Source organism: Caloenas nicobarica, chromosome 5 (genome assembly GCF_036013445.1).
Source record: "Caloenas nicobarica isolate bCalNic1 chromosome 5, bCalNic1.hap1, whole genome shotgun sequence".
Taxonomy (NCBI): Eukaryota; Metazoa; Chordata; class Aves; order Columbiformes; family Columbidae; genus Caloenas; species Caloenas nicobarica.
Genome location: NC_088249.1, coordinates 58,389,376 through 58,412,236, shown reverse-complemented (window position 1 = coordinate 58,412,236; position 22,861 = coordinate 58,389,376). Strand labels below are relative to the sequence as shown.

The 22,861-nt window shown below is 41.3% G+C and overlaps 2 protein-coding genes across 5 annotated transcripts in view; one reads left to right on the top strand and one right to left on the bottom strand.

Moving 5' to 3' along the window:
- The window catches only part of DKK3 (dickkopf WNT signaling pathway inhibitor 3), a 32,391-nt gene extending 18,129 nt beyond the window's left edge, over positions 1-14,262 (top strand). The window contains exons 4-7 of the mRNA XM_065637113.1: positions 3,506-3,598; positions 5,645-5,789; positions 8,528-8,684; positions 10,840-14,262. Coding sequence (XP_065493185.1) covers positions 3,506-3,598; positions 5,645-5,789; positions 8,528-8,684; positions 10,840-11,083 — 639 coding nt within the window. The 3' untranslated portion in view covers positions 11,084-14,262. The remainder of the gene's footprint in view (positions 1-3,505; positions 3,599-5,644; positions 5,790-8,527; positions 8,685-10,839) is intronic.
- Positions 12,830-22,861, bottom strand: part of USP47 (ubiquitin specific peptidase 47) — a 59,527-nt gene continuing 49,495 nt past the window's right edge. For all 4 annotated transcript variants that reach the window (XM_065637112.1, XM_065637109.1, XM_065637111.1 and 1 more), the window contains 8 exons: positions 22,198-22,373; positions 21,931-22,011; positions 20,756-20,871; positions 19,324-19,442; positions 17,571-17,701; positions 15,500-15,547; positions 15,277-15,407; positions 12,830-14,260 (listed from right to left, as the gene is read on the bottom strand). In XM_065637112.1, the coding sequence (XP_065493184.1) occupies positions 14,086-14,260; positions 15,277-15,407; positions 15,500-15,547; positions 17,571-17,701; positions 19,324-19,442; positions 20,756-20,871; positions 21,931-22,011; positions 22,198-22,373 (977 nt within the window). In that variant the 3' untranslated portion in view covers positions 12,830-14,085. The remainder of the gene's footprint in view (positions 14,261-15,276; positions 15,408-15,499; positions 15,548-17,570; positions 17,702-19,323; positions 19,443-20,755; positions 20,872-21,930; positions 22,012-22,197; positions 22,374-22,861) is intronic.

Sequence of the window (22,861 nt, the reverse complement as noted above, 5' to 3'; positions counted from 1 at the left end):
ATATTATTGCTGAGATAATTTTCAGCCCAGCTGAAACACAAAACCCAGCTGGGATGGGGTGGAAGAAGTCAGCAGTTTGGGGAGAAATGGTCTGAAAAAGTAGAAATAGAAAATTAAAAGCTTAGTAGAAACTTTCGATAAAGGTTACGCAGATGACAGTTCGTCTGCTCCAGCAAATGAGATTAACATCTGCCAAGTGGTTTCTTCAGAGAATTCAGGGATTTTGTATAATTCCTTTTTTTTTTTTAATTGACTAATTTGCCAATTTTTTTAATTGGCAAAAAAGTTGCATCAACCTTACGATGATGCAAACCAGTGATGAGGTACAAGTGACTCAGAACAGTGCCATGAGTTTTTCTTCTGTCGGCTAGATGTTTCCAGCCTGGAGAAAACATATTTTAGAGAACAGGGTTAATCAGGTGATTTTAAAGAGGAAACCACTAGATGGGAAGAGGAAACACCCCCTCGCTGTGAACCAGTCACTTCTGGGGCACACAACCATGAACGCTCTGCATCATCCTCACTTCCATACCCGCAGAGTGGTGTTCTGGGAAGAGTTTCTGGCCAGTTTGTATGTTGACTCAGTGCAGCAGGAATGAATGGTGACCCATCTCCACCCTAGCGCCTGTGGGACTCTGGGTGAAGAAACTTCGGTCTGAGTTTGCCATTCAGATGGGAACTTGGGTGTCGGCTCTCACATGAACATTTTTATTAAGGCCGTGAAATGATTCCGGGTTTGAAAAGCTAAACATGGGCTCGAGCACTGTGCTGGCTTGAGGCCTTCTCTAGTGCCTTAGCTGGGTAGCAAAGGCTGATGCATTAGGAAACCGTGAGGCTTCTCTTTCCCCATGATGTATGTGGCTCTTCAGTATTTGTCAATCTTAAATTAGTGTTCAGACCTGTCTGCTGAATACTCCTGTGCAGCAAACAAGGTGTTGAGGGGGGAAACACTGAGTTTGTTGTGTGCATTTCAAAATCACATCATGTAGAAATCACATTTTTCGACAGGCTGGAATGTCATTAAAGGTAAATTAGCTCCATCAACAGCAGGGAGATGCCAGAGGAATTATGTCAACTGAGAATCTGCTCCCGCGTATTTTGCTATATTAAAATCAAAGTAAGGATTAAAAAATTACATGTGTAGGTATTTGCAGCTGTGAACTTGCAGGTGATGGGCTGTGGTGATAGGTACATGAGAGCCATGTCGTCAGCCAAGAAAAGGAAATCAAATGGTGTGTGACATCTACTGCTGCTGTTAACGTGAGGCCCCCGGAACATTTAAAGTTGCCAGTGCCGTGGAAAGAAGCACCGCACTTTTCAGCATAGCAGCTATTGCTTACAAAAATGCTCAGGCCCTGCAAAGATGCTTACGTTTGCCTGAGAGGAATTTGTCTGCAAAGGGGAGCGGAAGAGCAATTAGAAGGAAAAGGAAATACATTTCTCTTTTCCCTGGAGCTGTTCTCGCTGCCTTGGGAATTAACCCTGCTGCAGAGATCCTGAGGTCAGCACTAGTGTTGGTGGGGAAGAGGAGGGAGACAGCGGAAAGCTCCCTGGCCCGGGACCAAGCGAGCTGGTGCAGAATGGCCTCCCACGGAGCAGAGATGCCCTTGGCTGCTGCAGCCGCTCTAGTGTAGCCTCTTTCCATTGGTCTTTCCCCTGTCCAAAAAACCAGTAATGAATCACAGCTGTACTCCAATACAAGTGGAACAGATTTAATGCAAATGTTCTTCACCACCTTCTCCTCACCCCACCCCCCAAAAAAACCCCAAAAACCTACCGCGGGAGGTTGACCCTGGCTGGACGGCAGGTGCCCCCCAAGGCTGCTCTATCACTCCCCTCCTAAGCTGGACAGGGGAGAGGAGATATGACAAAAGGCTCATGGGTCAAGGTAAGGACAGGGAGAGGCCACTCACCAATTACTGTCATGGGCAAAACAGACTTGACTTGGGGAAAAAGAATTTAATTTATTAACAATCACATCAGAGTAGGATAATGAGAAACAAAAACATCTTAAAATACCTTCCCCCCCACCCCTCTCTTCTTCCTGGAATTAACTTTACTCCCAAATTCTCAACCTTTTTCCCCCCAGCAGCACAGGGGGACAGGGAATAGGGGTTGTGGTCAGGTCATCACACACTGTCTGTGCCACCCCTTCATTCTCGGGGGAAGGACTCTTCACACTCTTTTGCTCCAGCGTGGGGTCCCTCCCACAGGAGACAACCCTCCCCATTTTTCTCCACATGAGACCTTCCCACGGGCCGCAGTTCTTCATGAACTGCCACAGCGTGGGTCCCTTCCATGGCGTGCGTCCAGCACGGGTCCCCCACGGGGTCACCAGTCCTGCCAGCAAACCTGCTCCAGTGTGGGCTCCTCTCTCCACGGGGCCACAGGTCCTGCCAGGAGCTGCTCCAGCGCGGGCTGCCCACGGGGTCACAGCCTCCTTTGGACACATCCACCTGCTCTGGTGTGGGGTCCTCCCTGGGCTGCAGGTGGAGATCTGCTCCACCATGGGCCTCCCTGGGCTGCAGGTGGAGATCTGCTCCACCATGGGCCTCCCTGGGCTGCAGGGGGAGATCTGCTCCACCATGGGCCTCCATGGGCTGCAGGGGGAGATGTGCTCCACCATGGGCTGCAGGTGGAGATCTGCTCCACCATGGGCCTCCATGGGCTGCAGGTGGAGATCTGCTCCACCATGGGCCTCCATGGGCTGCAGGTGGAGATCTGCTCCACCATGGGCCTCCCTGGGCTGCAGGGGGAGATCTGCTCCACCATGGGCCTCCATGGGCTGCAGGGGGAGATGTGCTCCACCATGGGCTGCAGGTGGAGATCTGCTCCACCATGGGCCTCCATGGGCTGCAGGGGGAGATCTGCTCCACCATGGGCCTCCCTGGGCTGCACCACGGGCTGCAGGGCAATCTCTGCCCCGGCGCTTGGAGCACCTCCTGCTCCTCCTTCTCCACTGTCCTTGCTGTCTGCAGGGCTGCTTCACATATTTTCACTTTTCTCCCTGGCTGCAATTGTGCAAGTTTTTTTCCCCTTAGATATGTTATCACCGAGGCACTACCACCATCACTGATGGGCTTGGCCTTGGCCAGTGGCGAGTCCGTCTTGAAGCTGGTGGCATTTGCTCCATCAGATGTAGGGGAAGCTTCTAGCAGCTTCTCACAGAAGCCACCCCTGTAACCACCCTGCTACCAAGACCTGGCCACGCAAACCCAGTACACCTGCAGAACAACATAGTTTATTTTCTTGAGGTTGCTGGTATTAGTATTTATACAAGAAGTGAAGCCACCTTACGCTTTGAGGCCACAATATTTAGGTACACCAGGGAGATATTGATAGCATTGTTCTGTTACAGAACTGTGGTTGTATGAAGAACTGAAGCAAGCTTTTTTTCTTGGTTCCCAAATAAGAAATGTAGCCAATTGAGACCTTCTGGTATTTGAAGAAGAGGTATGGGTTTGTGTCACACAGTGGCAAATTACGCTTTCATCCTTTTCTTCAGGAGTGTATCATTGACGAAGACTGTGAAACAGGGAAATACTGCCAGTTCTCCACCTTCGAATACAAGTGCCAGCTCTGTAAAACCCAGCATACAGTAAGTCCTGTTGTGGTCTTTAAAAACTCAAAGTTACTGTTGCTAATGTCAGCAAATCAAAACTGAGGGAAAACAAGAAGCTTTCTGCATGAGGCTCAAAAATGTATGTGTAGAGTGGTTTGGGTTGGTTTGTTGTTTGTTTGTTTGTTGTGGTTGGTTGGTTGGGGGTTTTTTTTGTGGTTTTGTTTGTTTGTTTGTCTCTACCTGTTAACTAAGTTGTAAGGTTTCTGTTCTCATATGCGTTAAAATCTGCACTCTGGTCCTCCTGACTCAAGCTCGACTTGTTCGGTGGCCTAAGGGCAGCGTAAACTGAGAGTTGTAGGCTGGCCCTGGGACGGGCGAAGAGGACACGCTGAGCCAGCTCCGCTGAGCTGGTCACGTCCAGCTCTCCGTTCACAAAGGGAATTGCTGCAGCCCACGCTCCTCCCCTCACTGACCACTTGCACAATGCTGTAGCACCGTTGGTACTGTAAATGATCCGCTTACATGGATCATTTACATTATTTGAACCTGTGAACCTCAGGAAGCAGAAAATTCCTGTCTTTTGAGCTAAAAGATAAATGTCCTTGGTAGTAGCCGTGGTTAGCTTATCTTCAGTAGGTGACAGGTGCCTGAGAAGTTCAGGATTTTTGTGTGGTGAAAATGCAGTTTAAGAGCGATCTGATGAAAAAGGATTTTTATCTGACTGTCCCTTTTTATCTGAGTTCTGCTGCTGGCCTCTTGTGAAACGAATTCATTCCTCAAAGCATTTGCAGACAGTTAAGACTACAAGCAAGCAAACCTTGCTGTAAAGTCATGTAATCAATAGGATTATTATAATGTAAAAGCACCAGGCTGTTCCTGAAATTATTTAAATAGTTACTTACCTTGATAACTTTGGGGAGCTCTGTTGACTTCAGTGGAGTGAATGCTTGCTTAAATACAGGTCATGAACTTATGCTTGATAATAAGAAGGCTTATTCTTCATATTTCAGAGAATGTTAAAACTGAAAGTTTTTCATGTTAACGTGGAAGAATTAAAAATGAAGATTGGGATGACCTAACACCTATCCCACCCTTTTCTTTGCAGTCATCAGCAGAACGTTTGTAGGATGAAGAAAACAAAAACTGGGTCCTAGCTACACTCCTGTTCTAAAGTGAGCTCAGACTGAAGATGGTGGGATCAATTCCCTGACTTTAGAACCCTCCAATTAAAAAACCCACTTTTTAATTAGCAGGTCTTAATAGTGCTAGTGTAGTCCTACTTCTTGCCCTGTGTTAAGCATTTTCTGTGGGATTCACTGGAAAAGAAATTCTGGTTTTGTATGGCTCCCCAGTCGGGGCTTTACACAGACAGAAAAAAAGCTGCTAGAACGCTGACCTACCAGGAATCCTTAAGATGTTAATCAAACTACCTAAAAAAAGAAACTAAAGGGACACACCTTTTTCATTAGGTTGATTTATTAGGTGTATATAGTTGAAACACTGGGACAATTGTCATACAAAGCTATCTTTAGCTAGAGGTTTGCATTTCTGATTGTCAAAGAGAATTTTTTCTCAGTGGGGTTTTTTTTCAAGGATTCTTGGTTACAAATGAGATCAGGTTCTTATTACAACTAAAATGGGATTTTAGTAAGATTCTTCTGCTTTTCTCTTTGAAAGCAATCCTTCCGAACAAACTGTAAAGTACTGACTGCATTTTACAACGGAAAAAAATCAGTAATGTTTTCTGTTGATAATGTTTCGTTTATTAATTTTTGTTTCCCTTGACTGCGACAGACTGTGAATGCTAAAATAAGAATTGAGGTTTTGTAAGATTAAAAGTACAATGGTACAGAGGAGCGCTGTTACTCTGCTGCCGGGCTCTGGCAAATACTTCTGTGGATGCTCGAGGCTGAGAACCTGCGCAGTTCTGTTTAAACAGTGGCCAGACGACATGCATGTGTTTAAAGCACATATATGCAATTGTCTTCAGGACCAGGGTGTAATTCTGTGTTGAGCTGTCTGTTGGTAAATGCCACCGGTGCTAGAGTGACAGTTTTGCCGTGTGCTTTTCCCGTTTGCAAGCGCTGCTCCCGGGACGTGGAGTGCTGCGGGGACCAGCTCTGCGTGTGGGGCGAGTGCAGGACATCCACTGCCAGAGGAGAGAACGGCACCATCTGTGAGAGCCAGCACGACTGCAACCCTGGGACGTGCTGTGCGTTTCAGAAAGGTACAGAGGTCTGGCTTTTTGTCCCATTCATTTTGTCATGCAGGAGTGTGAACATTTAGCTCTTTTGCCCAGGTGAAGTGGTTACATCTCTACAGAATCAATAGGTCATTCTGCCTGGGCCCATGGAGCGCACTCCATTATAAAACCTTGATTGATTTAGGAGTGAGGAACAGTCTGATAGGGGTGCACAGTGGTGAAAGAAAAGCCTATTGCACAATAGAGAGGAGACCAGCATGAGAAGCACAAAAATTTACTCTTTCTGAAAGAGGCTTAGACATTTAGAAGTAGCAGAGCTCTGTGTCAAATTTTCACCCGGTAGAGCAAAAATAAGAGAATTAAAAAAGGTACAAAATGAGATTACTGAAAGTGGCTTCGCTGTTATATCAGCAAGCAGCCCATCAGAATCAGACTGCAGATACATTTCATACTTTTTCTGAGCCTTTATATGAGCCTTCCAGAGCACCATGCTATGCAAATACTGACCAGGCAGCCAAGACAGGTAGAGGAATGATGTTCCAGATTATGTTGTCAGTCCACACGGGAACGTGAAACTTGATTTACAGAAGGGAGGAGAGAAGGAGAAGGTATCAGGCCTGAAATCAGTCCTAAATCCTGCCTGGTCAAGGCCCAGCTTCTTCTGTTGTTGGGTATTTATTAATTCCTCACTGCTTTTATCATAGTGCACCTTAATTTTATAGACAGGATACAATTCCAGCCATCTTCCTACAGCAGGTAGAGAGTTCCCTAGATAGCTTTTCTCCTGGCTCTTGCTGTAAGCAAGAGGTGACCTCGTACCTTCACGGAAGGTTGGGCTGCCTGTCCACCTGCTGGTGACCTGGCTACTGCAGCATTCCAGGAAAACCAAGGAAAACCTCTAACGCCGTTTAAAGGCAAGTGGGTCTGCTCAGCCTTTCCTTGTTAATTTTGAGCATTACATAGTGGACTTTTGACATTAAGTGAGTTTGGTTTCAGCAAGTTTTGGTTAGAGCAGTTTTATTTTCCCTTCATCGGGTTTCTGCCTAAAGCGTTTACAGGTTTTTCTAAGCTCCGTCAGAGATTTCTTTGTACTCTGTTTTCAGAATCAGGCAGAAAGAACACTTTTAACAAGTGCCTATTACTTTTACTATGCAGGACTTTGAATCTGCTTATGCTGCAGAGATCAGTAAATTAGTAGTTTGCATCGCATTGGTGTTATCCTGTTTCCCTGAAAATAAGACCTACCCCAAAAATAAGCCCTAGTATGATTTTTCAGGATTTTTGAGGATGCTCAAAATACAAGCCCTACTCCAAAAGTAAGTCCTAGTTACAGTTAACAAAAAAAGTCAATTTAAATAGTGTCCAGGCAGCTATACATGTAAAAATGCAGTAAGTTTTGGAGCAAAAATTAATTTAAGACCCTGTCTTATTTTCGGGGAAACAGGGTAGTAGGACTAGGCTGGTTTGCTGTGAGGGTGATACGGCTTCTGTAGCCCTGATTTGCTATGGGATCCAAACAAGCCGTGTCTTCATGGTGATTATTTCAGCTGCAGAAGACATGCACGCTCATTTGAGTATGTTAATGCTTGACTTGAAATGAAATTTAATACAAACCTGTAACTCAGGAAAGAACTATACAATAGATAAGAATATTGACTAAAATTGATGGAACACTGTTACTAAAACTTTAAATAGAGCTATCGATTAAAGCAATGGGTTTTTATTCCCTATGGTTATCTGCTTTAGCAGTGCCTTAGGGGTTTTCAGGTTAGGCCTAACCTTCAGGCCTTTCGCCATCACTAGAATATTGCAAAAGGTTGTCCTAATAATGATTGGACTGTCTTTACATATATATTTTGTATATAAAACTGTAGTAAACTATGGAGCATTTGCTGCTTAAGATACAATCTGTTTTGGAATTAGGAACTGATAAGTCATACACATTAAAGCATGTGTGCATGTCTGTGTACACACACACACACAGAGATATATTTTAACATAGCTGGTTTTAAAAACTTAGATTCTGAACTCTTCACATATTTTATTCTGCCATACCACAAAAATAAGGTGAATGAAGACAAGAGGAGGAAGGGAGGTTTGATAGGAAAAACTGGAAGAGCTGAATTCAAGATTGACGCTGTAAGTTCCTAGTGTCAGGAAACCCAAATGACCTTATGCTTCTAAATACTTTCTTACATAGGCTGAAATTTCCCTCTGTGCAGAAACAAGGGTGCCGAGCCCCAAATGCCGTCAACTTTGCCTGTTGTAGAATTACTATAACAAATCAAATAGCTCAGTAGTAGTTCTTGTAACCTCATTATTTAGTCTCTGAACAATTGCTCTGAATTTGTAACCTCCGCAAAGAAATAGGAAATATAACAGAGTTCTAAAATGTATATTTCTCTACTCAGATTTTAAACCATTAATGCTACGCACTGCAAAGGATTCACTGCAATGTTAGATTTCTTGGTTTTAGAATAGTCTTTCAGACCTCCAAGGGATGGAGTTGTGCAGCACTACTGTATTGACAGTAGTCTCTTGGTGAAGCAGGAGGAGTTGATGTTGGTCATTAAGCATAAACTTCAAATGTCTTGCTCCCACCTAGTGGAAAGAACATCAGGTTATGGCTCCCTGACATGTAAGGAGACTTTAAAAGGGGTCAAGTCTGTGTTATTGTATCTTCCATATAGACTGAAAGATTAGGTCATCTGACTTTAGCAGACAGTTAACGACTCCTCATAAAATTAATTTACTCTCTGTAGAACTGCTGTTTCCTGTGTGCACTCCACTACCCGAAGAAGGTGAACCCTGCTACGATCCTTCAAACAGACTCCTCAACCTGATCACCTGGGAACTGGAACCCGACGGAGTCCTTGAGCAATGCCCATGTGCAAGTGGCTTGATCTGCCAACCGCGGAGGTAAAGATCAAAGCTGGGCAAGCAACCCGCTTGGAATTCAGGAGGGGTCTCTTTCTGTGGTAAATAGATACAGAACTTGCAGATTCTTCCTCACTAGGAGGTGTTTTGACAGCTTCTTTTCTCATCCGTAACACTGGAAACTTTCTCAAACTTACTGCTTTGTCCCACACAGATGTGCCAATGAGCTTGGCAACACCTTAACCCAGTGTGAATTGAGTTTGTGAATTAATCAGGCTGGTAATGCTTTTTAATCAATCAGAAGAGGTATCATTCCAATTTAATTATCTACATACAGCTCTTGTCCACCAACATGTCAGATGTTTTGTATGCTTTCAGAGGTAAGACATATTAAATAGTTTCATACATGCAGTAAGTATAAACAGGCACGTTCCTGTGCTACTGATCAGTTTTAGAGAAGGTCACTTCTATTACAAAACCAGGTATCTTTGCTTGCACTTTCTTTCAGTTTTTGAACTAACCTGAGAAGTCAGTTTTCCTACAGCTGACTTAAGATCTGCTATTCAGACTTGTAACACTTACTGTGGTGCAGACATCTTCAATGTCGTGGAGTTTCGTGGAGTAGGAAGCCGGCTGACTCCGTATTTTCTGCTCTAAGCTAAAACTTTTAATCTATCATGCTTTTAAGCATTCTTTTAAGGGAAAGTTATTTGCATGATCCGCAATTTCACTGGAAGAAAGTGAGGTCACTGCAGTTTTGCACTAAAAGCATTTTTAGAAAACCTACGTGTTATGTATGAAATAAGCTCTCCCAAGTTTGTTCCTACGCTACTGTTTTCATTACATTAACTTTGAACAAGACAGCATAGCTGTGACAGAAATGTAGATAAGTATTTCTCTCTTGTGTGTCCAACTCTGTTTCTCCATTTTTTTTGTGCATGAAAAGTAATTGGATCAGAGTCGATCCCATCCCATCCTTTCAGCACCAAAATTTTAGTTAACGTTTAAGTACCATTAACCTCAGGGAAAAGTAAATCAGCAAATGTCACATCTAGTAAGAAGGAAAACATTTCAGATGAGGATATAGAAACACAGAAATGAAGTGGGGTGTGAATATAGCTGAACTATCCAGCTGCAGTCACAAGAGTTATTTGTCTGTTGAGGGTTATCACAAATAGATTAACACTGTGCATACTGCCTGCCCGTGATGTGCATGGACAGTAAGATAAAGCACCTTCTATGAATTTTTATGGTGAATTTGAAGATTCAGAGAAATTTTTTTATTAAAAGAAACAGCCCATCTCTGCTTGCAGTGTCCCTTGGCTAAATATTACTCCTGAGGGATAAAACACTGAAACTTATACCCTAGAGAATACAGGATACTCTGCCCACAAATGGAAATCTTAGAAACTCCTAGAAAGCAAAACATAGAAGAATTCAAAACGTACACAAAATCAGCTCCAGAACATCTTTAGTTCCTTTCCCCTGTGTTTCCAGCGAGCGAGGGTGCAGCGTTAAGCAGTTGTTGGGGGTGCCTGGTACGAGCCGTGGTCACCTCGCACTGTCACGGGACCCGCAGCCTCGGTCTGTCCCCTGGAGAGCAGAGAATGGATGCACCATCATCAAGTTCTATTCCCCTGCCTCATGTCAACAAATAGAAATCATTCCCTTCTAAAGTTCCTACGAGTGTGGGATGTTTGCAGGCAACTGAAACCACTTTTCTGAAGAGAGCAGCAAATACAGTTATTACACTGTCCTATTTAACACCAAATATATAATGCTCACAGCTTTCTCAACTCTACAGCTTGACAGCAAGCATTTTTTCTGCATTCCTTTTACGCTAGAGTATCATGTTTCTTAACTTGGTATAATATTACAACATGAACGAGTAGTCGCCACGAGTGCTTGTACGTGGAAGGGCCAGGTTGTGCTGGGGCCACTGCCAACCTTGTGTCCCCGTATGAAACATTTTGTGCCACCAGGGTCTTCGTTCTAGCTCTGTACGTGGAAATCTCATCTTTTAACTTTCCAGCTGTCACACATGTAAAAATCAGATGTTTATTAAGTCAGCTATGGTAGATCTGACAGTATTTAACATGCTTTCATGTGGGGAAGGAATGAAGAGTTCTATAAAAGAACTAGCAAAAGAACATGGAAAGATGTGCTATATAACCAGATGGCTCCCTTTTTCCAACAGCCACAGCACCACATCTGTGTGCGAGCTCTCGGCCAATGAAACCAGGAAGGATGAAAAAGAAGATCCCTTAATCATGGATGAGATGCCGTTTCTCAGCTTGATACCCCAAGAGATTCTTTCGGATTACGAAGAAAGCAGCGTCATCCAGGAAGTGCGCAAAGAGTTAGAAACTCTGGAGGACCAAGCAGGGTTGAAGCCTGAGCCTGACTCAGCTGCTGACCTGTTTTTGGGAGATGAAATTTGAAGTTCAATCACCAGACCATTTAGTTAGTTATTTCTAGATTTTTTTGTCTAGTGTCTTGCTTATATAAACCCTGAACACATACTGCTGGATAGAAGTGCAATAAACAAGGTCTCCAACAAGCATCCTTTCCTGTGCACCACACCTGCATGTTCATGATTGCTGAATTCATTCAGTCCTTGGACCAAACCTTCTGTCAAAGACAAATAAGAAATGTATCAGTGTTTCTTCTGGATTAGTACTTTCCCCTTGTACATTAGAAATAAACTTATCAGCACTTGTACTCATTAAAAAACACATAAGCATACACAATCTTAAGTTACTAGTGACTGTAGAAGCGACTTTTGAGTATGTATCTTTAGAGTCATTTATTTTTCTAGAGTAAGAACCATCTACTTTAGACTGGTCTAGGCATTGATTTTAAGCAATTTTTAATCTTTCCTTTAGGAAATGTAGTCAGTGAAGCTGCAACACACAGAACTGGGGTGTCCTGTTTGCCCCTCCCCGCCCCCCGTTTTGGAAGGATGGAAAAGAAAGGATGCTGAGTGACCCTTTTAGATGGATGTAGCCAGAGCTGCTTTCCAGCTGTGTACAGAGTATCCCTTGAGTTTTATACTTGCATACACAATGGTTGGTGGCTTCCCCCACTACATGAGGGGCACACTATCAGAAACAAAGCCTACAACATTCTCCATATAAATAGCAAATCGTATGCATATACTAACATCCATAGAGCACACTGGTTTCTGTATAGAAACTTGCAACTTGACTGTTGAGAGCTCACATCTCTCAAGGGCAAAATACACTATTTAAAAATGGACATCAAACAGCGCAGTGGGCTGGATACAAAGAATCTAGATTCTCTGTTGAACGCAAAATATGTAAATATTGATAGATAGGAGAATAGTGCAGCTGCAGTTACAAGGCTGTGCCTAAGCTAGAGCTAAACGCGGTGCCACGTGTATGGCAGCATTCTGCACTCCATGAACCTACCTTCTTGGGTAACGTCAGTTAAAGGATCTGTTAACAGACTATATTCCATCACCACCCACCCTTTTTGAGAGGTAGAGGCAGTGAACATAAATTCAGTACTTCAGTTTAGCAGTAAGACAACCTGAATAAATAGCTTGTTGCACTTAGAGACTTCTACTTCTCCTGCTTGATTATATTACATGCAGAGAAAAAGGGAGAAATGGTTTGTGCTTTTAATACACTTCATAGGCATAAATATGTGCATGTTACAAAATGTGGTTACATTACCAGCTTAACAGGTTATTGATTTAAGAAATCAATAGCTAAGAGTAAAATCTGATCCACCCAGCTCCCTGGTTGCCAGCTGTCACAGCAGTTTGCTACAATGACTCTTCCACTGTTGTTTTTTCGGGACATAGATTTCAGCATCTGTTATTGCACATGGTAAAAGATGAAAGGAGGCTCCAAGCCAAGGAACTTTTCATGGAGCTTCTTCCCAAATAATTCCTACTGCTTATATCCAGTTTGGAACAGCAGAGCACCAATAACTAACAAGAGCCGCTGGACTGTGCTACCAGCCTGTGAGTCTTTCACCACTTCTGGTCTATGAAAGCTTTTCAGCAAATTCCTTGGGTACCTACCAGAATTAATGGTAATAGCCATTATCATTATGAACGGGAAGGATATTTCATCGGAACAGTCTTTGTTTCAGGATTCATTTCTACCACTAGGAAATAATTCCGTAATTTTTCAAATAAGAACAACACCGCTTACTGATTAAAATAACACAACAGAATGAACAAATGTTTTATTGGCATGTTCATTGTTGTAAACAGCATCTGGCATGAAAAATTTTACCAAAATCTTTTGATTGTTATAAATTAGGTGGTTTTCCAAAAGCTACGGAGAATTGTTCTCTATTGATCTTTATGGACAAAAGCAAAAAATTGCTGTTCCTAGGCTTTGCAATGAAATCATGTTGACTGCATCAGTCTTTGTACCACAACCTGAAGTATCAAGTTTGTATGTTGAGGTGTTAGAGGTCGCCCCAATACTTGACTACGTTTAGCTACAGAATCAACTCTGGGAAAAATAAAATGACTTTCAGTGGGTGGAGAAGATGCAAACTTGTAATAGTCTCAAAACCAAAATGTACAAAAAGTAGCTGAACAAAACAGAAACTTCAGTAACAAGGGGAAAACACAACCCTAAAGTACCCAGCATCAAACATATAATGAATACAAATTTAAATAGGCAACTACACTTCCAAATGTACACAATGAATGTTGATATGTGAAAAGAAATACCATGGTAAATAGCTGAACTGCAGTTCTGTTAACTGGATAGGGCAAGTTTTATTTACACATTGAACACAATACAATAGAGCTGCTCATTGGCTTCCGTAACCTATTAAAAACCAGTTTACCTTACAACAGCACTTCTGCAAAATGAACCAACACTTGCTGGCAGCTTTCTGCAGGCACCTCTCAGGCCACCTCTTTCATGGAAGAAGAGTCTAAAAACCTTACAGTCGCAGCACATCCATTTCATCTTCGCCCCTTTTCTGCTGCTTTGCCAGAACCAACGTGTTAACATTGACTTCAGACTCTTTGATGAGGTAATGTGTGTATCAGCGAAACAAAGAGAAAAAAGGATTCTTTCATGGCCTTTGCACAGCTTTTATTATTAAGCTATGAGTATCCTGTTGGAGGCTAGTTTCACTAGCTACTATGTGCACACTGTCCTCAAAGATTTCCACTCATTTCCCTCCCCGCCCACTTGTTACTTCTAATCTTTTATTTGCACATCCCTTTTAGCTTTACAGTACATTTGACTATAGTGCACAACATGATTCCAAGTCGAGCAGTGACCCAACGGGGCCACTGCGCTTCTGAGTGGGAACACAGCCCAGTCAGTGCTGGTGTCAGCGCTTTACACCTAATGAGTGTCCTGCCGTAACGGCACTACACAGTAGTAGTGAACCTTTTTATTTTAAACAAAAAAATTCCCCAGGGAAAATGCTATAGCGAGTATCAGTCTTGAGTCAAATCTTTATTCGGTGCTCCATCCAGATAAATTTTTAGTGCTTTTTCTTTACGAGGAGAGTAGGTTACCCGGTGTCCAGTTTTCTGGAGTCTGCTGCTTTCTTTTTTCATCAGTTCATTTCTCTGCTCATCTGTTAATTCCATTAATTCTTCAGTTTTATCCCTGAAATGAAAATAGATGTTAAAATTCAGAATAATACAATGGCCATTAGACTTCTGCATTTTTTTTTACTTGGAGCAACTCAGTAAAAAATATGACCAAGCATAATACTCCTTACAAATTATTTTTTTCTGCTGCAGAAACTATCTGTCAAAACCTGCTTTTCTAACAGACAATCAGTATTCTAACAGACAGCAGACCCAGGGGAAAGCAGCAAGAAACAAGCCTATACTCCTCCATCTACCTGGTAACTCCTATTCTTTACAGACAACTATGACTGTGCTCTTTATTTGGTCACAGCACCAAGAGCTGGAAGCAGTTATGTCAGCCAGCCCCTGCTAGAAACTACCAGCTCCTGTCCCAAATAATTTTCTTCAAGGCGAGCACATTACCAACAAGCTGGTTCCCCCAATCTCATGTGTAATTATGAAAAATACTGTAGAAACAATGTGTTCATGAAGGTCTCTCACCCCCCAACTTTAGCAGAAATGACAATATTCAAGCTCTTAGTCCTCAAACACTGCGTTTGGGCTACCACCACCAGCTGATGAATGTTTTTCAAGTTAACAAAATTTTTAATATAACACCTTTTTCTCCAAAGAAGCCATATTAATTTCTCAAAGAAATAAACTCAGAAAATAAAATCCTTGTTCTCTAAAACCTCTGGCAAGACTCTCCCAGACTCCACAAGGCATATGGTTCTGTTTTAAGAGATTAAATCCAGGTATACACTCAAGCGTAGCAACTAGTTTTGCATTCAGCATTATTGTCAATGGTTTGGGAGGGAGGAGTGGGTAAAAGGCTGCAGTCTTTCTTTGCTTAAACAATAAACACAGTGCGTATTCAGGGTTTTAGGAAGATGAAGAGCATTTCAGCTCAATGTTTTAAACACTCTTCCATAAGCATTTTTCCTTTAAGACAATAGCAGAAGTGTTTTTGGGCTTCTGTCGATTACATCATGCCTCAAATCTTATACACAGATTTTTCGCATGGTTATGGTACTGTAATAAAAGACATACCTATAAAATATTACTGCACCATCATCACAAATGTATAGGGGCCAGACATTCAGTGTAGATACTTTAGGATTCCAGTCCAAGTCTTGGTGAATCTCTAGTATGGAAATGTCACATGGAAACGTTCCTCTACCCTGAAAATAAACAATTGTTTAGTATATAAAATAAAACTCATAATCACACATCCATGCCATTAAAATGTAAAACCAGACAAAATCTTACTTACCTTTGCAAATTCTATGTTTTCTAAAGGTATTCCACTTATTTCACTCAGCTGTAAAGAAAAATGGTGCATTTAATACTATTCCACAACAATGTTACACAGTGTCTACATAAAGTCAATGGACCTGCCCAATCTAGAAGTCACAATATTTGAAAGTCCTCAAATGATAAAAAAAATATTAGTACAAAATTGCAGTGACAAGGTACAATTTCTTTACATTTCTGAAGTTGCTAGTGCATCACAAGTGACACTTTTGTGACAGTATTTCATCACACTTAACAGTGAAAGGGTGACAGAAAAAAGTTAACAGAAACCAACGGTAACATCCAAGTTCCAAGATACAAAGAGACCAACTGTCTCACATTAAACCTCCATGTCCATCATTAGCCCTCAGCAGTTTCCCTGTATGAAAAGAAAGCTACTATCCAGTTGATGTGGGAAGAGGCAAAGCCGTAAAATATACACGACTAAATCCCATCTCCATACTCCTGCACTTCCAAACGTAACAACCCCACAACTCCCACACAAACACCTGTGGCTGCTCTTCCCCCTTGCAGCTGCCCCTGCTGTGCACCCCTGGGGCACAGAGGCCGTTGCCCATCCCCTGCCACTGCTGCCTGGTCCCCGCATCCGTCATGGGGTGACCGGCTGTGCCTGGCACGGCCCTGGAGCAGCCTCACGGTGCACACAGGCTCACGGCCACTTTGCCCTTAACCCCAGCGGGGCTGCAGTCCCGTCTCTGTGGCAATGCAGACACCAGCTTACATCTGTGTTTATCTCTGGCTGCTTATTTTCCCCAAAACTTGATGTGATTTCCTCTAAATCAAATCTGCTGTTAAAACAGTCATGTTCAAATTAAAGTGATGGTGAGAAAAGTCTAACAGCCAGTATAATTTTTTAACTCTCGCATCCTTAGGAAACTAGGATAAATAAACAATAGTGACAAAAGCCAGACAAATTCTGAAATGTGTTACTAGCCCAACACTCTGCTAATAAAATTTGCCTGAAAGAGAAGCACTGGCTGAACACATCTGTTACTACAGATGTGTCAAATTCAAATTTCACTTATTACTGCTGGGAGTAAAAAGATTAAGGACTTTCAGAGAGAATGCTGCTAAAATTGCTCCCTGCACATCAGTTCTTAAGATAAGAAAACAAGAAGATCCAACCCTTTCTTCAGATACAAGTAAAGAGGCGATCTTGAGGACTGCATGCAACCTGCAGTCATAACTTCATTTCTACCTGAAGCATACAAGAAATCAGGCCATAGCTTAATCTGTCAACATAGACCAAGCCAAGGCTGTTGCATTCCATGGTAGCTGAACAACGTTCCTCTTTCCAGCCTATGAACTAACCCCTAACTTAATAAGGCCAGACTTCACTGATACTAGGATTTTTGCTGACCTCAGCATTCAAGGAAGCCTTCTTATATCTGGGTACTGCCACATAAAAACAACCACTTTTCTATAAGCAAAACCTTGTGATATAATAGATTAATAAAACAGTCTCAATACGAGACACAGTTCTACTCTAGATTTCTGCGAGGATGGCCCATGTCTGCTTACCTGGTACAGGGTCCTGGCCTTAAGGAAAACACCTGCAAAGTCATATTTCTTTTCAATCAAAATATAGCTCAATCTACTTGGTACAGTTACACCATCCCTGAGCAACAGCGGTCAAATTCAAAGATGAGGAGACTGAAAGGTTTGGTATTTTGCAACACCAAAATACTGGCTTGAAAATACAAAGTGACGGTAGTTTAGCTTTTCTTTCACATGTGTTTTTCAAGGATAAGGGACACAGGTAATATTATGCTTCATAAACTTCCAAGATATGTCTCTTTTTTTTTTAACACACATTCACCTTAATACTTTGATACTAGACCATTATAAAAAACTAAGAACTAAAGCTGATAATTCATATGGCTTTATTAATAGGATGGGACAGGTTCTCAATTCCTGTGGAAAAAAATAATCAGCACGCGACAAGGCTTTTGTAGCTATGACACCTCTCTGCAGACATCAATAAGGCTCTTAGAAACCACAAGAAACTTGCATCATGTCACACATTTTACCTTCTCTTTTAGTTCTTCAACACTGCTGCTTTCTAGCACTACTTCCTGGAAAGAATCTAGTTTCATCTCGGATGGCCTCCATCGTCTTGATAGAACAGCAAGTTGTGACATGGATTTCATCTTTTCTATTCCTAGGAAAGAAAGAAATTTATCACATTAACATCACAAAATATCCTGTTTAAAATGTGGAGGTTTCCATTGCATAAGCATATCCCAATATGGAAGACTGCACTAATAAACACACAAAGTAACCTAGTAGGTGTGCTGCAGGTAGTCCACCAAAGGAAAACAAACAAAAAACCAAAAACCAAACACAGGGGGAGGGAAGAAACGAGGAGTTAGTTGAACTTTCCTTTGTTATCAATTCCTTTAAGGGAATTTTTCATAGGCGCCATCTCTTAGAAGCCATTTATTCTTCTTTTGCACATTTTTCCATCACACCCGGCTCAGTTATACAGACAATATGAATAAACCTAACCAGTGGCTACCTCCAGATCTTCCACCTGCACGACACCTTCCTCAGCAATCTGATATTTATTCATGTGCTTGACTTTCTTTACCAAAGCAAGCTTTCCATGCCCGACTTCTAGATTTCACACATCAACTATATGCTTGCTATTAAAGCCTGCTCTACACCCATCACCTTGAAGAGTTTAATATGTACTGCCTCCAGCCTTTTTGTATCAGTTTCAGGCAAATGCTTTCTCTGGTTGACAGGGTAATGCTGTTAATGTTACAATCAGATAAGCAGAAGTGATAACAGAAGGCTGGTTTTGGTTTTATTTTAAATTAGCCTACAATTTTGTAATTTAGCATGCAGAATTTGTGGCTTAAACATTTAGGTCTACCCTTACATGCTTGTTTTGCATGAAACCACCAGCACTCTTTAAAGTACTCCCTAGATACCTTTTACAGTCTTGCCTACGACTACATTTGTGCTGCCTTTCAACACTACTGTCTGAAAGGAAGATACAGCCACCTAGTGCTTCTTGGCATTTATTTCAAGTCTGAAGCAATTACAGAAGTTTTCTTCAGAGCCAGAGAACAACTACTTTAAATATGTCTGCAACAACACAATGTAAAGCTGCTATGCTAAGAAACTTAACTGCAAATTATTCTAAGTTGCCTTATTTACCTGCCTAATGTCTTCAGCATTTAGCTGAAAAACAAGATTGAAGCAATGGTGATGGTAAAAGGTCTTACAAACTGTTCTAAAGAAATTGCCTTTTCACTCTGCCAACAACCTCTGTGGTAGCAGCGGGTACACACAACTTCATTTTCTCAGAATATAGTGGGATCTAACTGCATCTTCTACAACTGGATTTAACTGGCACCTTTTAGGCAGAGCTAGACAGTCATACAAGATATTACAGAATACCTGAAAGCCCTCTAGTCTATGATAAGGCATATAATAAGGTGTATAATATAGGCATTCCTATAGCTTTTATGTACAATGAAAACACACACATGCAAAAAACTGCCTCCAGAACTACACTATGTCCAAAAGTTTCCAATAAACCTACAAAACAGTACTGCTGTTAGACCTTTAGCATATCATAGTCCCAGGAAATCTGCACTTGCACAACCTCCAGTCTCTCAGTTTCATGCAAAGTTTTCTATTTTTTCCTAATAAAATGCTACCAAATGGCAATCTTTAAAACAAAAGGAAAAAAGGGAAAGTACATTTTCCAATGCTCTCTAAAGACAAAAAGTCTCTAACATTATCTTTCTCTTGACATTGTATCATTATTACCATCAAGTATTTCTAAGAAGACCTCCCAATTGCTTGAAATATTGATATCTTCTTCATAGATATGATAATCCAGAAACACAGTGCCTGGGTTCTTCCAGGTTTTCTTTCGTAGGCGAAACCTGTAAACACATTGTGAAGAAAACACTTGAGTTTTTATCTGCTCATAAACATCACTGCCAGAGATCAAAACTGAATATTTTCTGACAAAACTGAAGTACAACTCATTTATGTGAAGTTTGGTTAGGTCTATCAGGAATGAGCTGAACATTCTGCAATAGCCTGACAGCAAGGTATCACTACCTCTTAGTGCTGCACCACTCCTAAACACAAGGAAAATGAGCGTATGTTGTGTTTGTTCAGTGCAAGAAAACTGTAGGGATTTAGAAGAATAGTTTCCTATTTAGGATAAGAAAACAGAATATTCCCAAACACTGCTGAGAATTTTTTTTTTTGAGGAGGAAATGGGGAAGAAAAAGAGGGGTGGAGGATTAGAAAAAGATTGGTGTCTGATTTATGTACGTACTTCTACTGCATCAATCCACTGACAATATAAAAGGATTTAGATATGGGGTAAAGAAAGGTATAAATGACTAAAATGAGATTAAACACAAGTACAAAGCTTTAACTGTAATTGTTTCTCCACACACAAAAGCAGACAAATTTTGTGATGCAGTCCATAACTACAGGCCACTAGAGAACATAAACCCAAGTATGGCAGTCAAAAATCCTGTAGTCCAGTCACGGCGAGGAAAGGAGAAAAAAAACTGGTCCAGAACTAGGTTTCTTCTCCTTTTCTCAACAGGAAAAGGCCAACACTTGCTCCAGTCTAAATTCAGGCTCACACCAAGGCCCCACCAGCTTGTTTACCACATCTTACAGGTTTTCTTTATTCTAGTGATGCAGTGTCAGCTATTCTACAATAAATACTGCACCCCTTGTAACTGACAGCAGAGAGTATGTGCAATTAAGGCCCCAAAGCGAGTTCAGCCTTGATGAGATAATCGCTTATGGGTAAAGGGAAGATGGTGCTGGACCAATGCTGTACACACCCCCTGTGATAATGCTTGAGGCAGTTTGCTGCAGTGATCTATGCTGAGTGTGCAACTAGAGAGAAGGTGGCTTTATGTGAATTGATTTACTTAATCCCCTCCTTTCTGAAGAAAATCATCCTTAGAGAGAACAACACTTCCCAGATCTAAACCTGTAGACATGTTGCACACAGGCAGTTCTATGTCAATATTATTGCCTATGTCATTCTATATGAGACGAAAGCCAAGAATTGCTAAATTAACGTTTGTATCCACAAACTGATTCAAAAGACCACAGTAAATATTTCCGCTCCTTTCAAACTTCCTTTCTCCACAAAAGAAAAAACCCCACATTTTAAAGTAATATTTAATCAGGTAACTTCAATGGATTGCTGTCTCTTTACCTGTCAATTGTCAAGTCTAGGCCGCATTGTTCTCGAAGCTGAGGAAGCAGCTCCTCTTTTGACTGTCGGACAGTCATTCCTTTAGCAAAAACTGCATCTAGAAGAAACTTGCATGGCTGTGAAGATAGATACAAAGTGATTAAAGACAATTTTTTTTGAACACAATCAAGTAGATTTACCTCCTGTTCATGTTTTGTGACCAGTCCCATCCACCTGGCAAAATGACCATTAGAATGATTTTCATAAACAAGGTAGGCAATTAATTGATTAAAATTAGGCTTAACTAATTTGTGTAGTAGCAGCCCTTTGACAGGTCATTCAAACACTCTGAACACACTGCAGAAAATAATGTCTTGTGTCTGTATTACTTATTGCTAGCATTACATTAAAATTCTAAACAATTTGAAAGGAGCTTTTAAAGTAAATAAGCCACATGATAACACGAGTGCCACTTTCTTGACTTTCATTGATCAGACAGACCAGAACTCCATGACTAGAATTTACTTTTAAATTTATCTTATTGCCTGCTTTATCAGTTTAGCTTCAGTCTCTTGTGCTTATCCATTATTAATGTGTATTCTGCAGTTTGGTCCAAAAAAATAAAATCAGAAATTCAGGTGCATAGAAAGTCAGCTTTCGAAGACTGCAATACATACAGTGAATCACTTTTATACTTTTCATGTCCCGAAAGATGTAACAAGCAAGTAAACTACATTATTGCAAGAGAGGCATTTTTGTTTCAGGCTTGTTTCACATAGGGAGGACTATTATCCAGCTGACCATTCTGATAAGCGCTGTCTGCAGTGAATGAATGTGACAAATTTTATCAGTGCAATATTACTGAAAACTGCAACCGTGAGCAAAAACAGTTTCCTATTTGGAAAGAATTCTTCATGACTTTCATACATTTAAGGAAAACAGTTATTTTCATTTGTCCTCCATTTATACTGCACAGAGACACTTCAGAGAGATGTTGATCACATTCCAATTGTATACTTAGAACAGCATAAACAGAAATAATATCAAGTTCCCTTTCTAAATCCAGGAAAACTTGCAGGAAAATGCAGAGGAAAGAGGGAATTTCTTTTTTTTCCCCCAAGATTTCAGAGGAAAACCTTGGTCAAGGGACATACTAATATTTTCATAAATCAATCTTGAAATATTCCATGCCTTACCTCTGGCTCATTTACCAAAAGCTGATAGACTTTGACTCTGTATTCACCCTTCTTAAGAGCTCTTCCAAGTCTAATAGTTATCTAGAAGGCAAAAGGAGTATCTGTTAGAACTGATAACAAAATCAAAATTACATTTTGGAACACACTACCAAGACCAATGTAATGATTTAACCTGGTAAGTTAACTGGAAGTTGTAAATTATGTTTTTTAAGTTTGTCTATATTGTACCAATATATTTTTAATGATTCAAAATAACTGCTGAATAACCTTGTTGTCATCAGAAAATGACGAAAGTGTCTCATTCAGCCGAACACTCTCGAATTCTTGATTGCTGGCATAGACTCTGAAGACTTTGAAGTGAGAAGACGGAACTCCAACAAAAGGCTCCAGATGTTGCTTGAAGGCGGACAGGGTAATTCTTTTATCAACATGCACCACCAGCCCTAAGTAAAAATAAAAATGGCATGAAACACCGCACCGCCACCAAAAAAAAAAAGCACTCCAGTGTATTATTTCCATATATTCAGAGTTACCACTTGCAGCAAACCAGTACCGAAGTGTCAGAATTACAGCCACATTTACCTTCTATCTGAGGGTGTTACTGTAACCTATAAGAGCTTTGTTGTATTTTAAGTGTTTATGGGTAGATGCTCCTGGAAGACACCACAGCACCAAACTGCCCTGTTCTGCAAGCAGTGAAGCAGGGGAGCAAAGTGGTTTCTTCTCCATTTGGTAAGACAACAAAACGAGAATCAGATGGGGAGTCTGCAGATAATCCCACTACAGGTTTCTCCTGCCTCAAGGGAAGGAGGGAAGTGCTGCTGAGCTGGGGCTGGCCAGGCACATCCCACTAAACCTTTTTTTTTAATCCTGGCTTTCAGGATTAAAAAGTTTGGTTAACTCTGTTCTGGAAGGCCACACGATATCACAT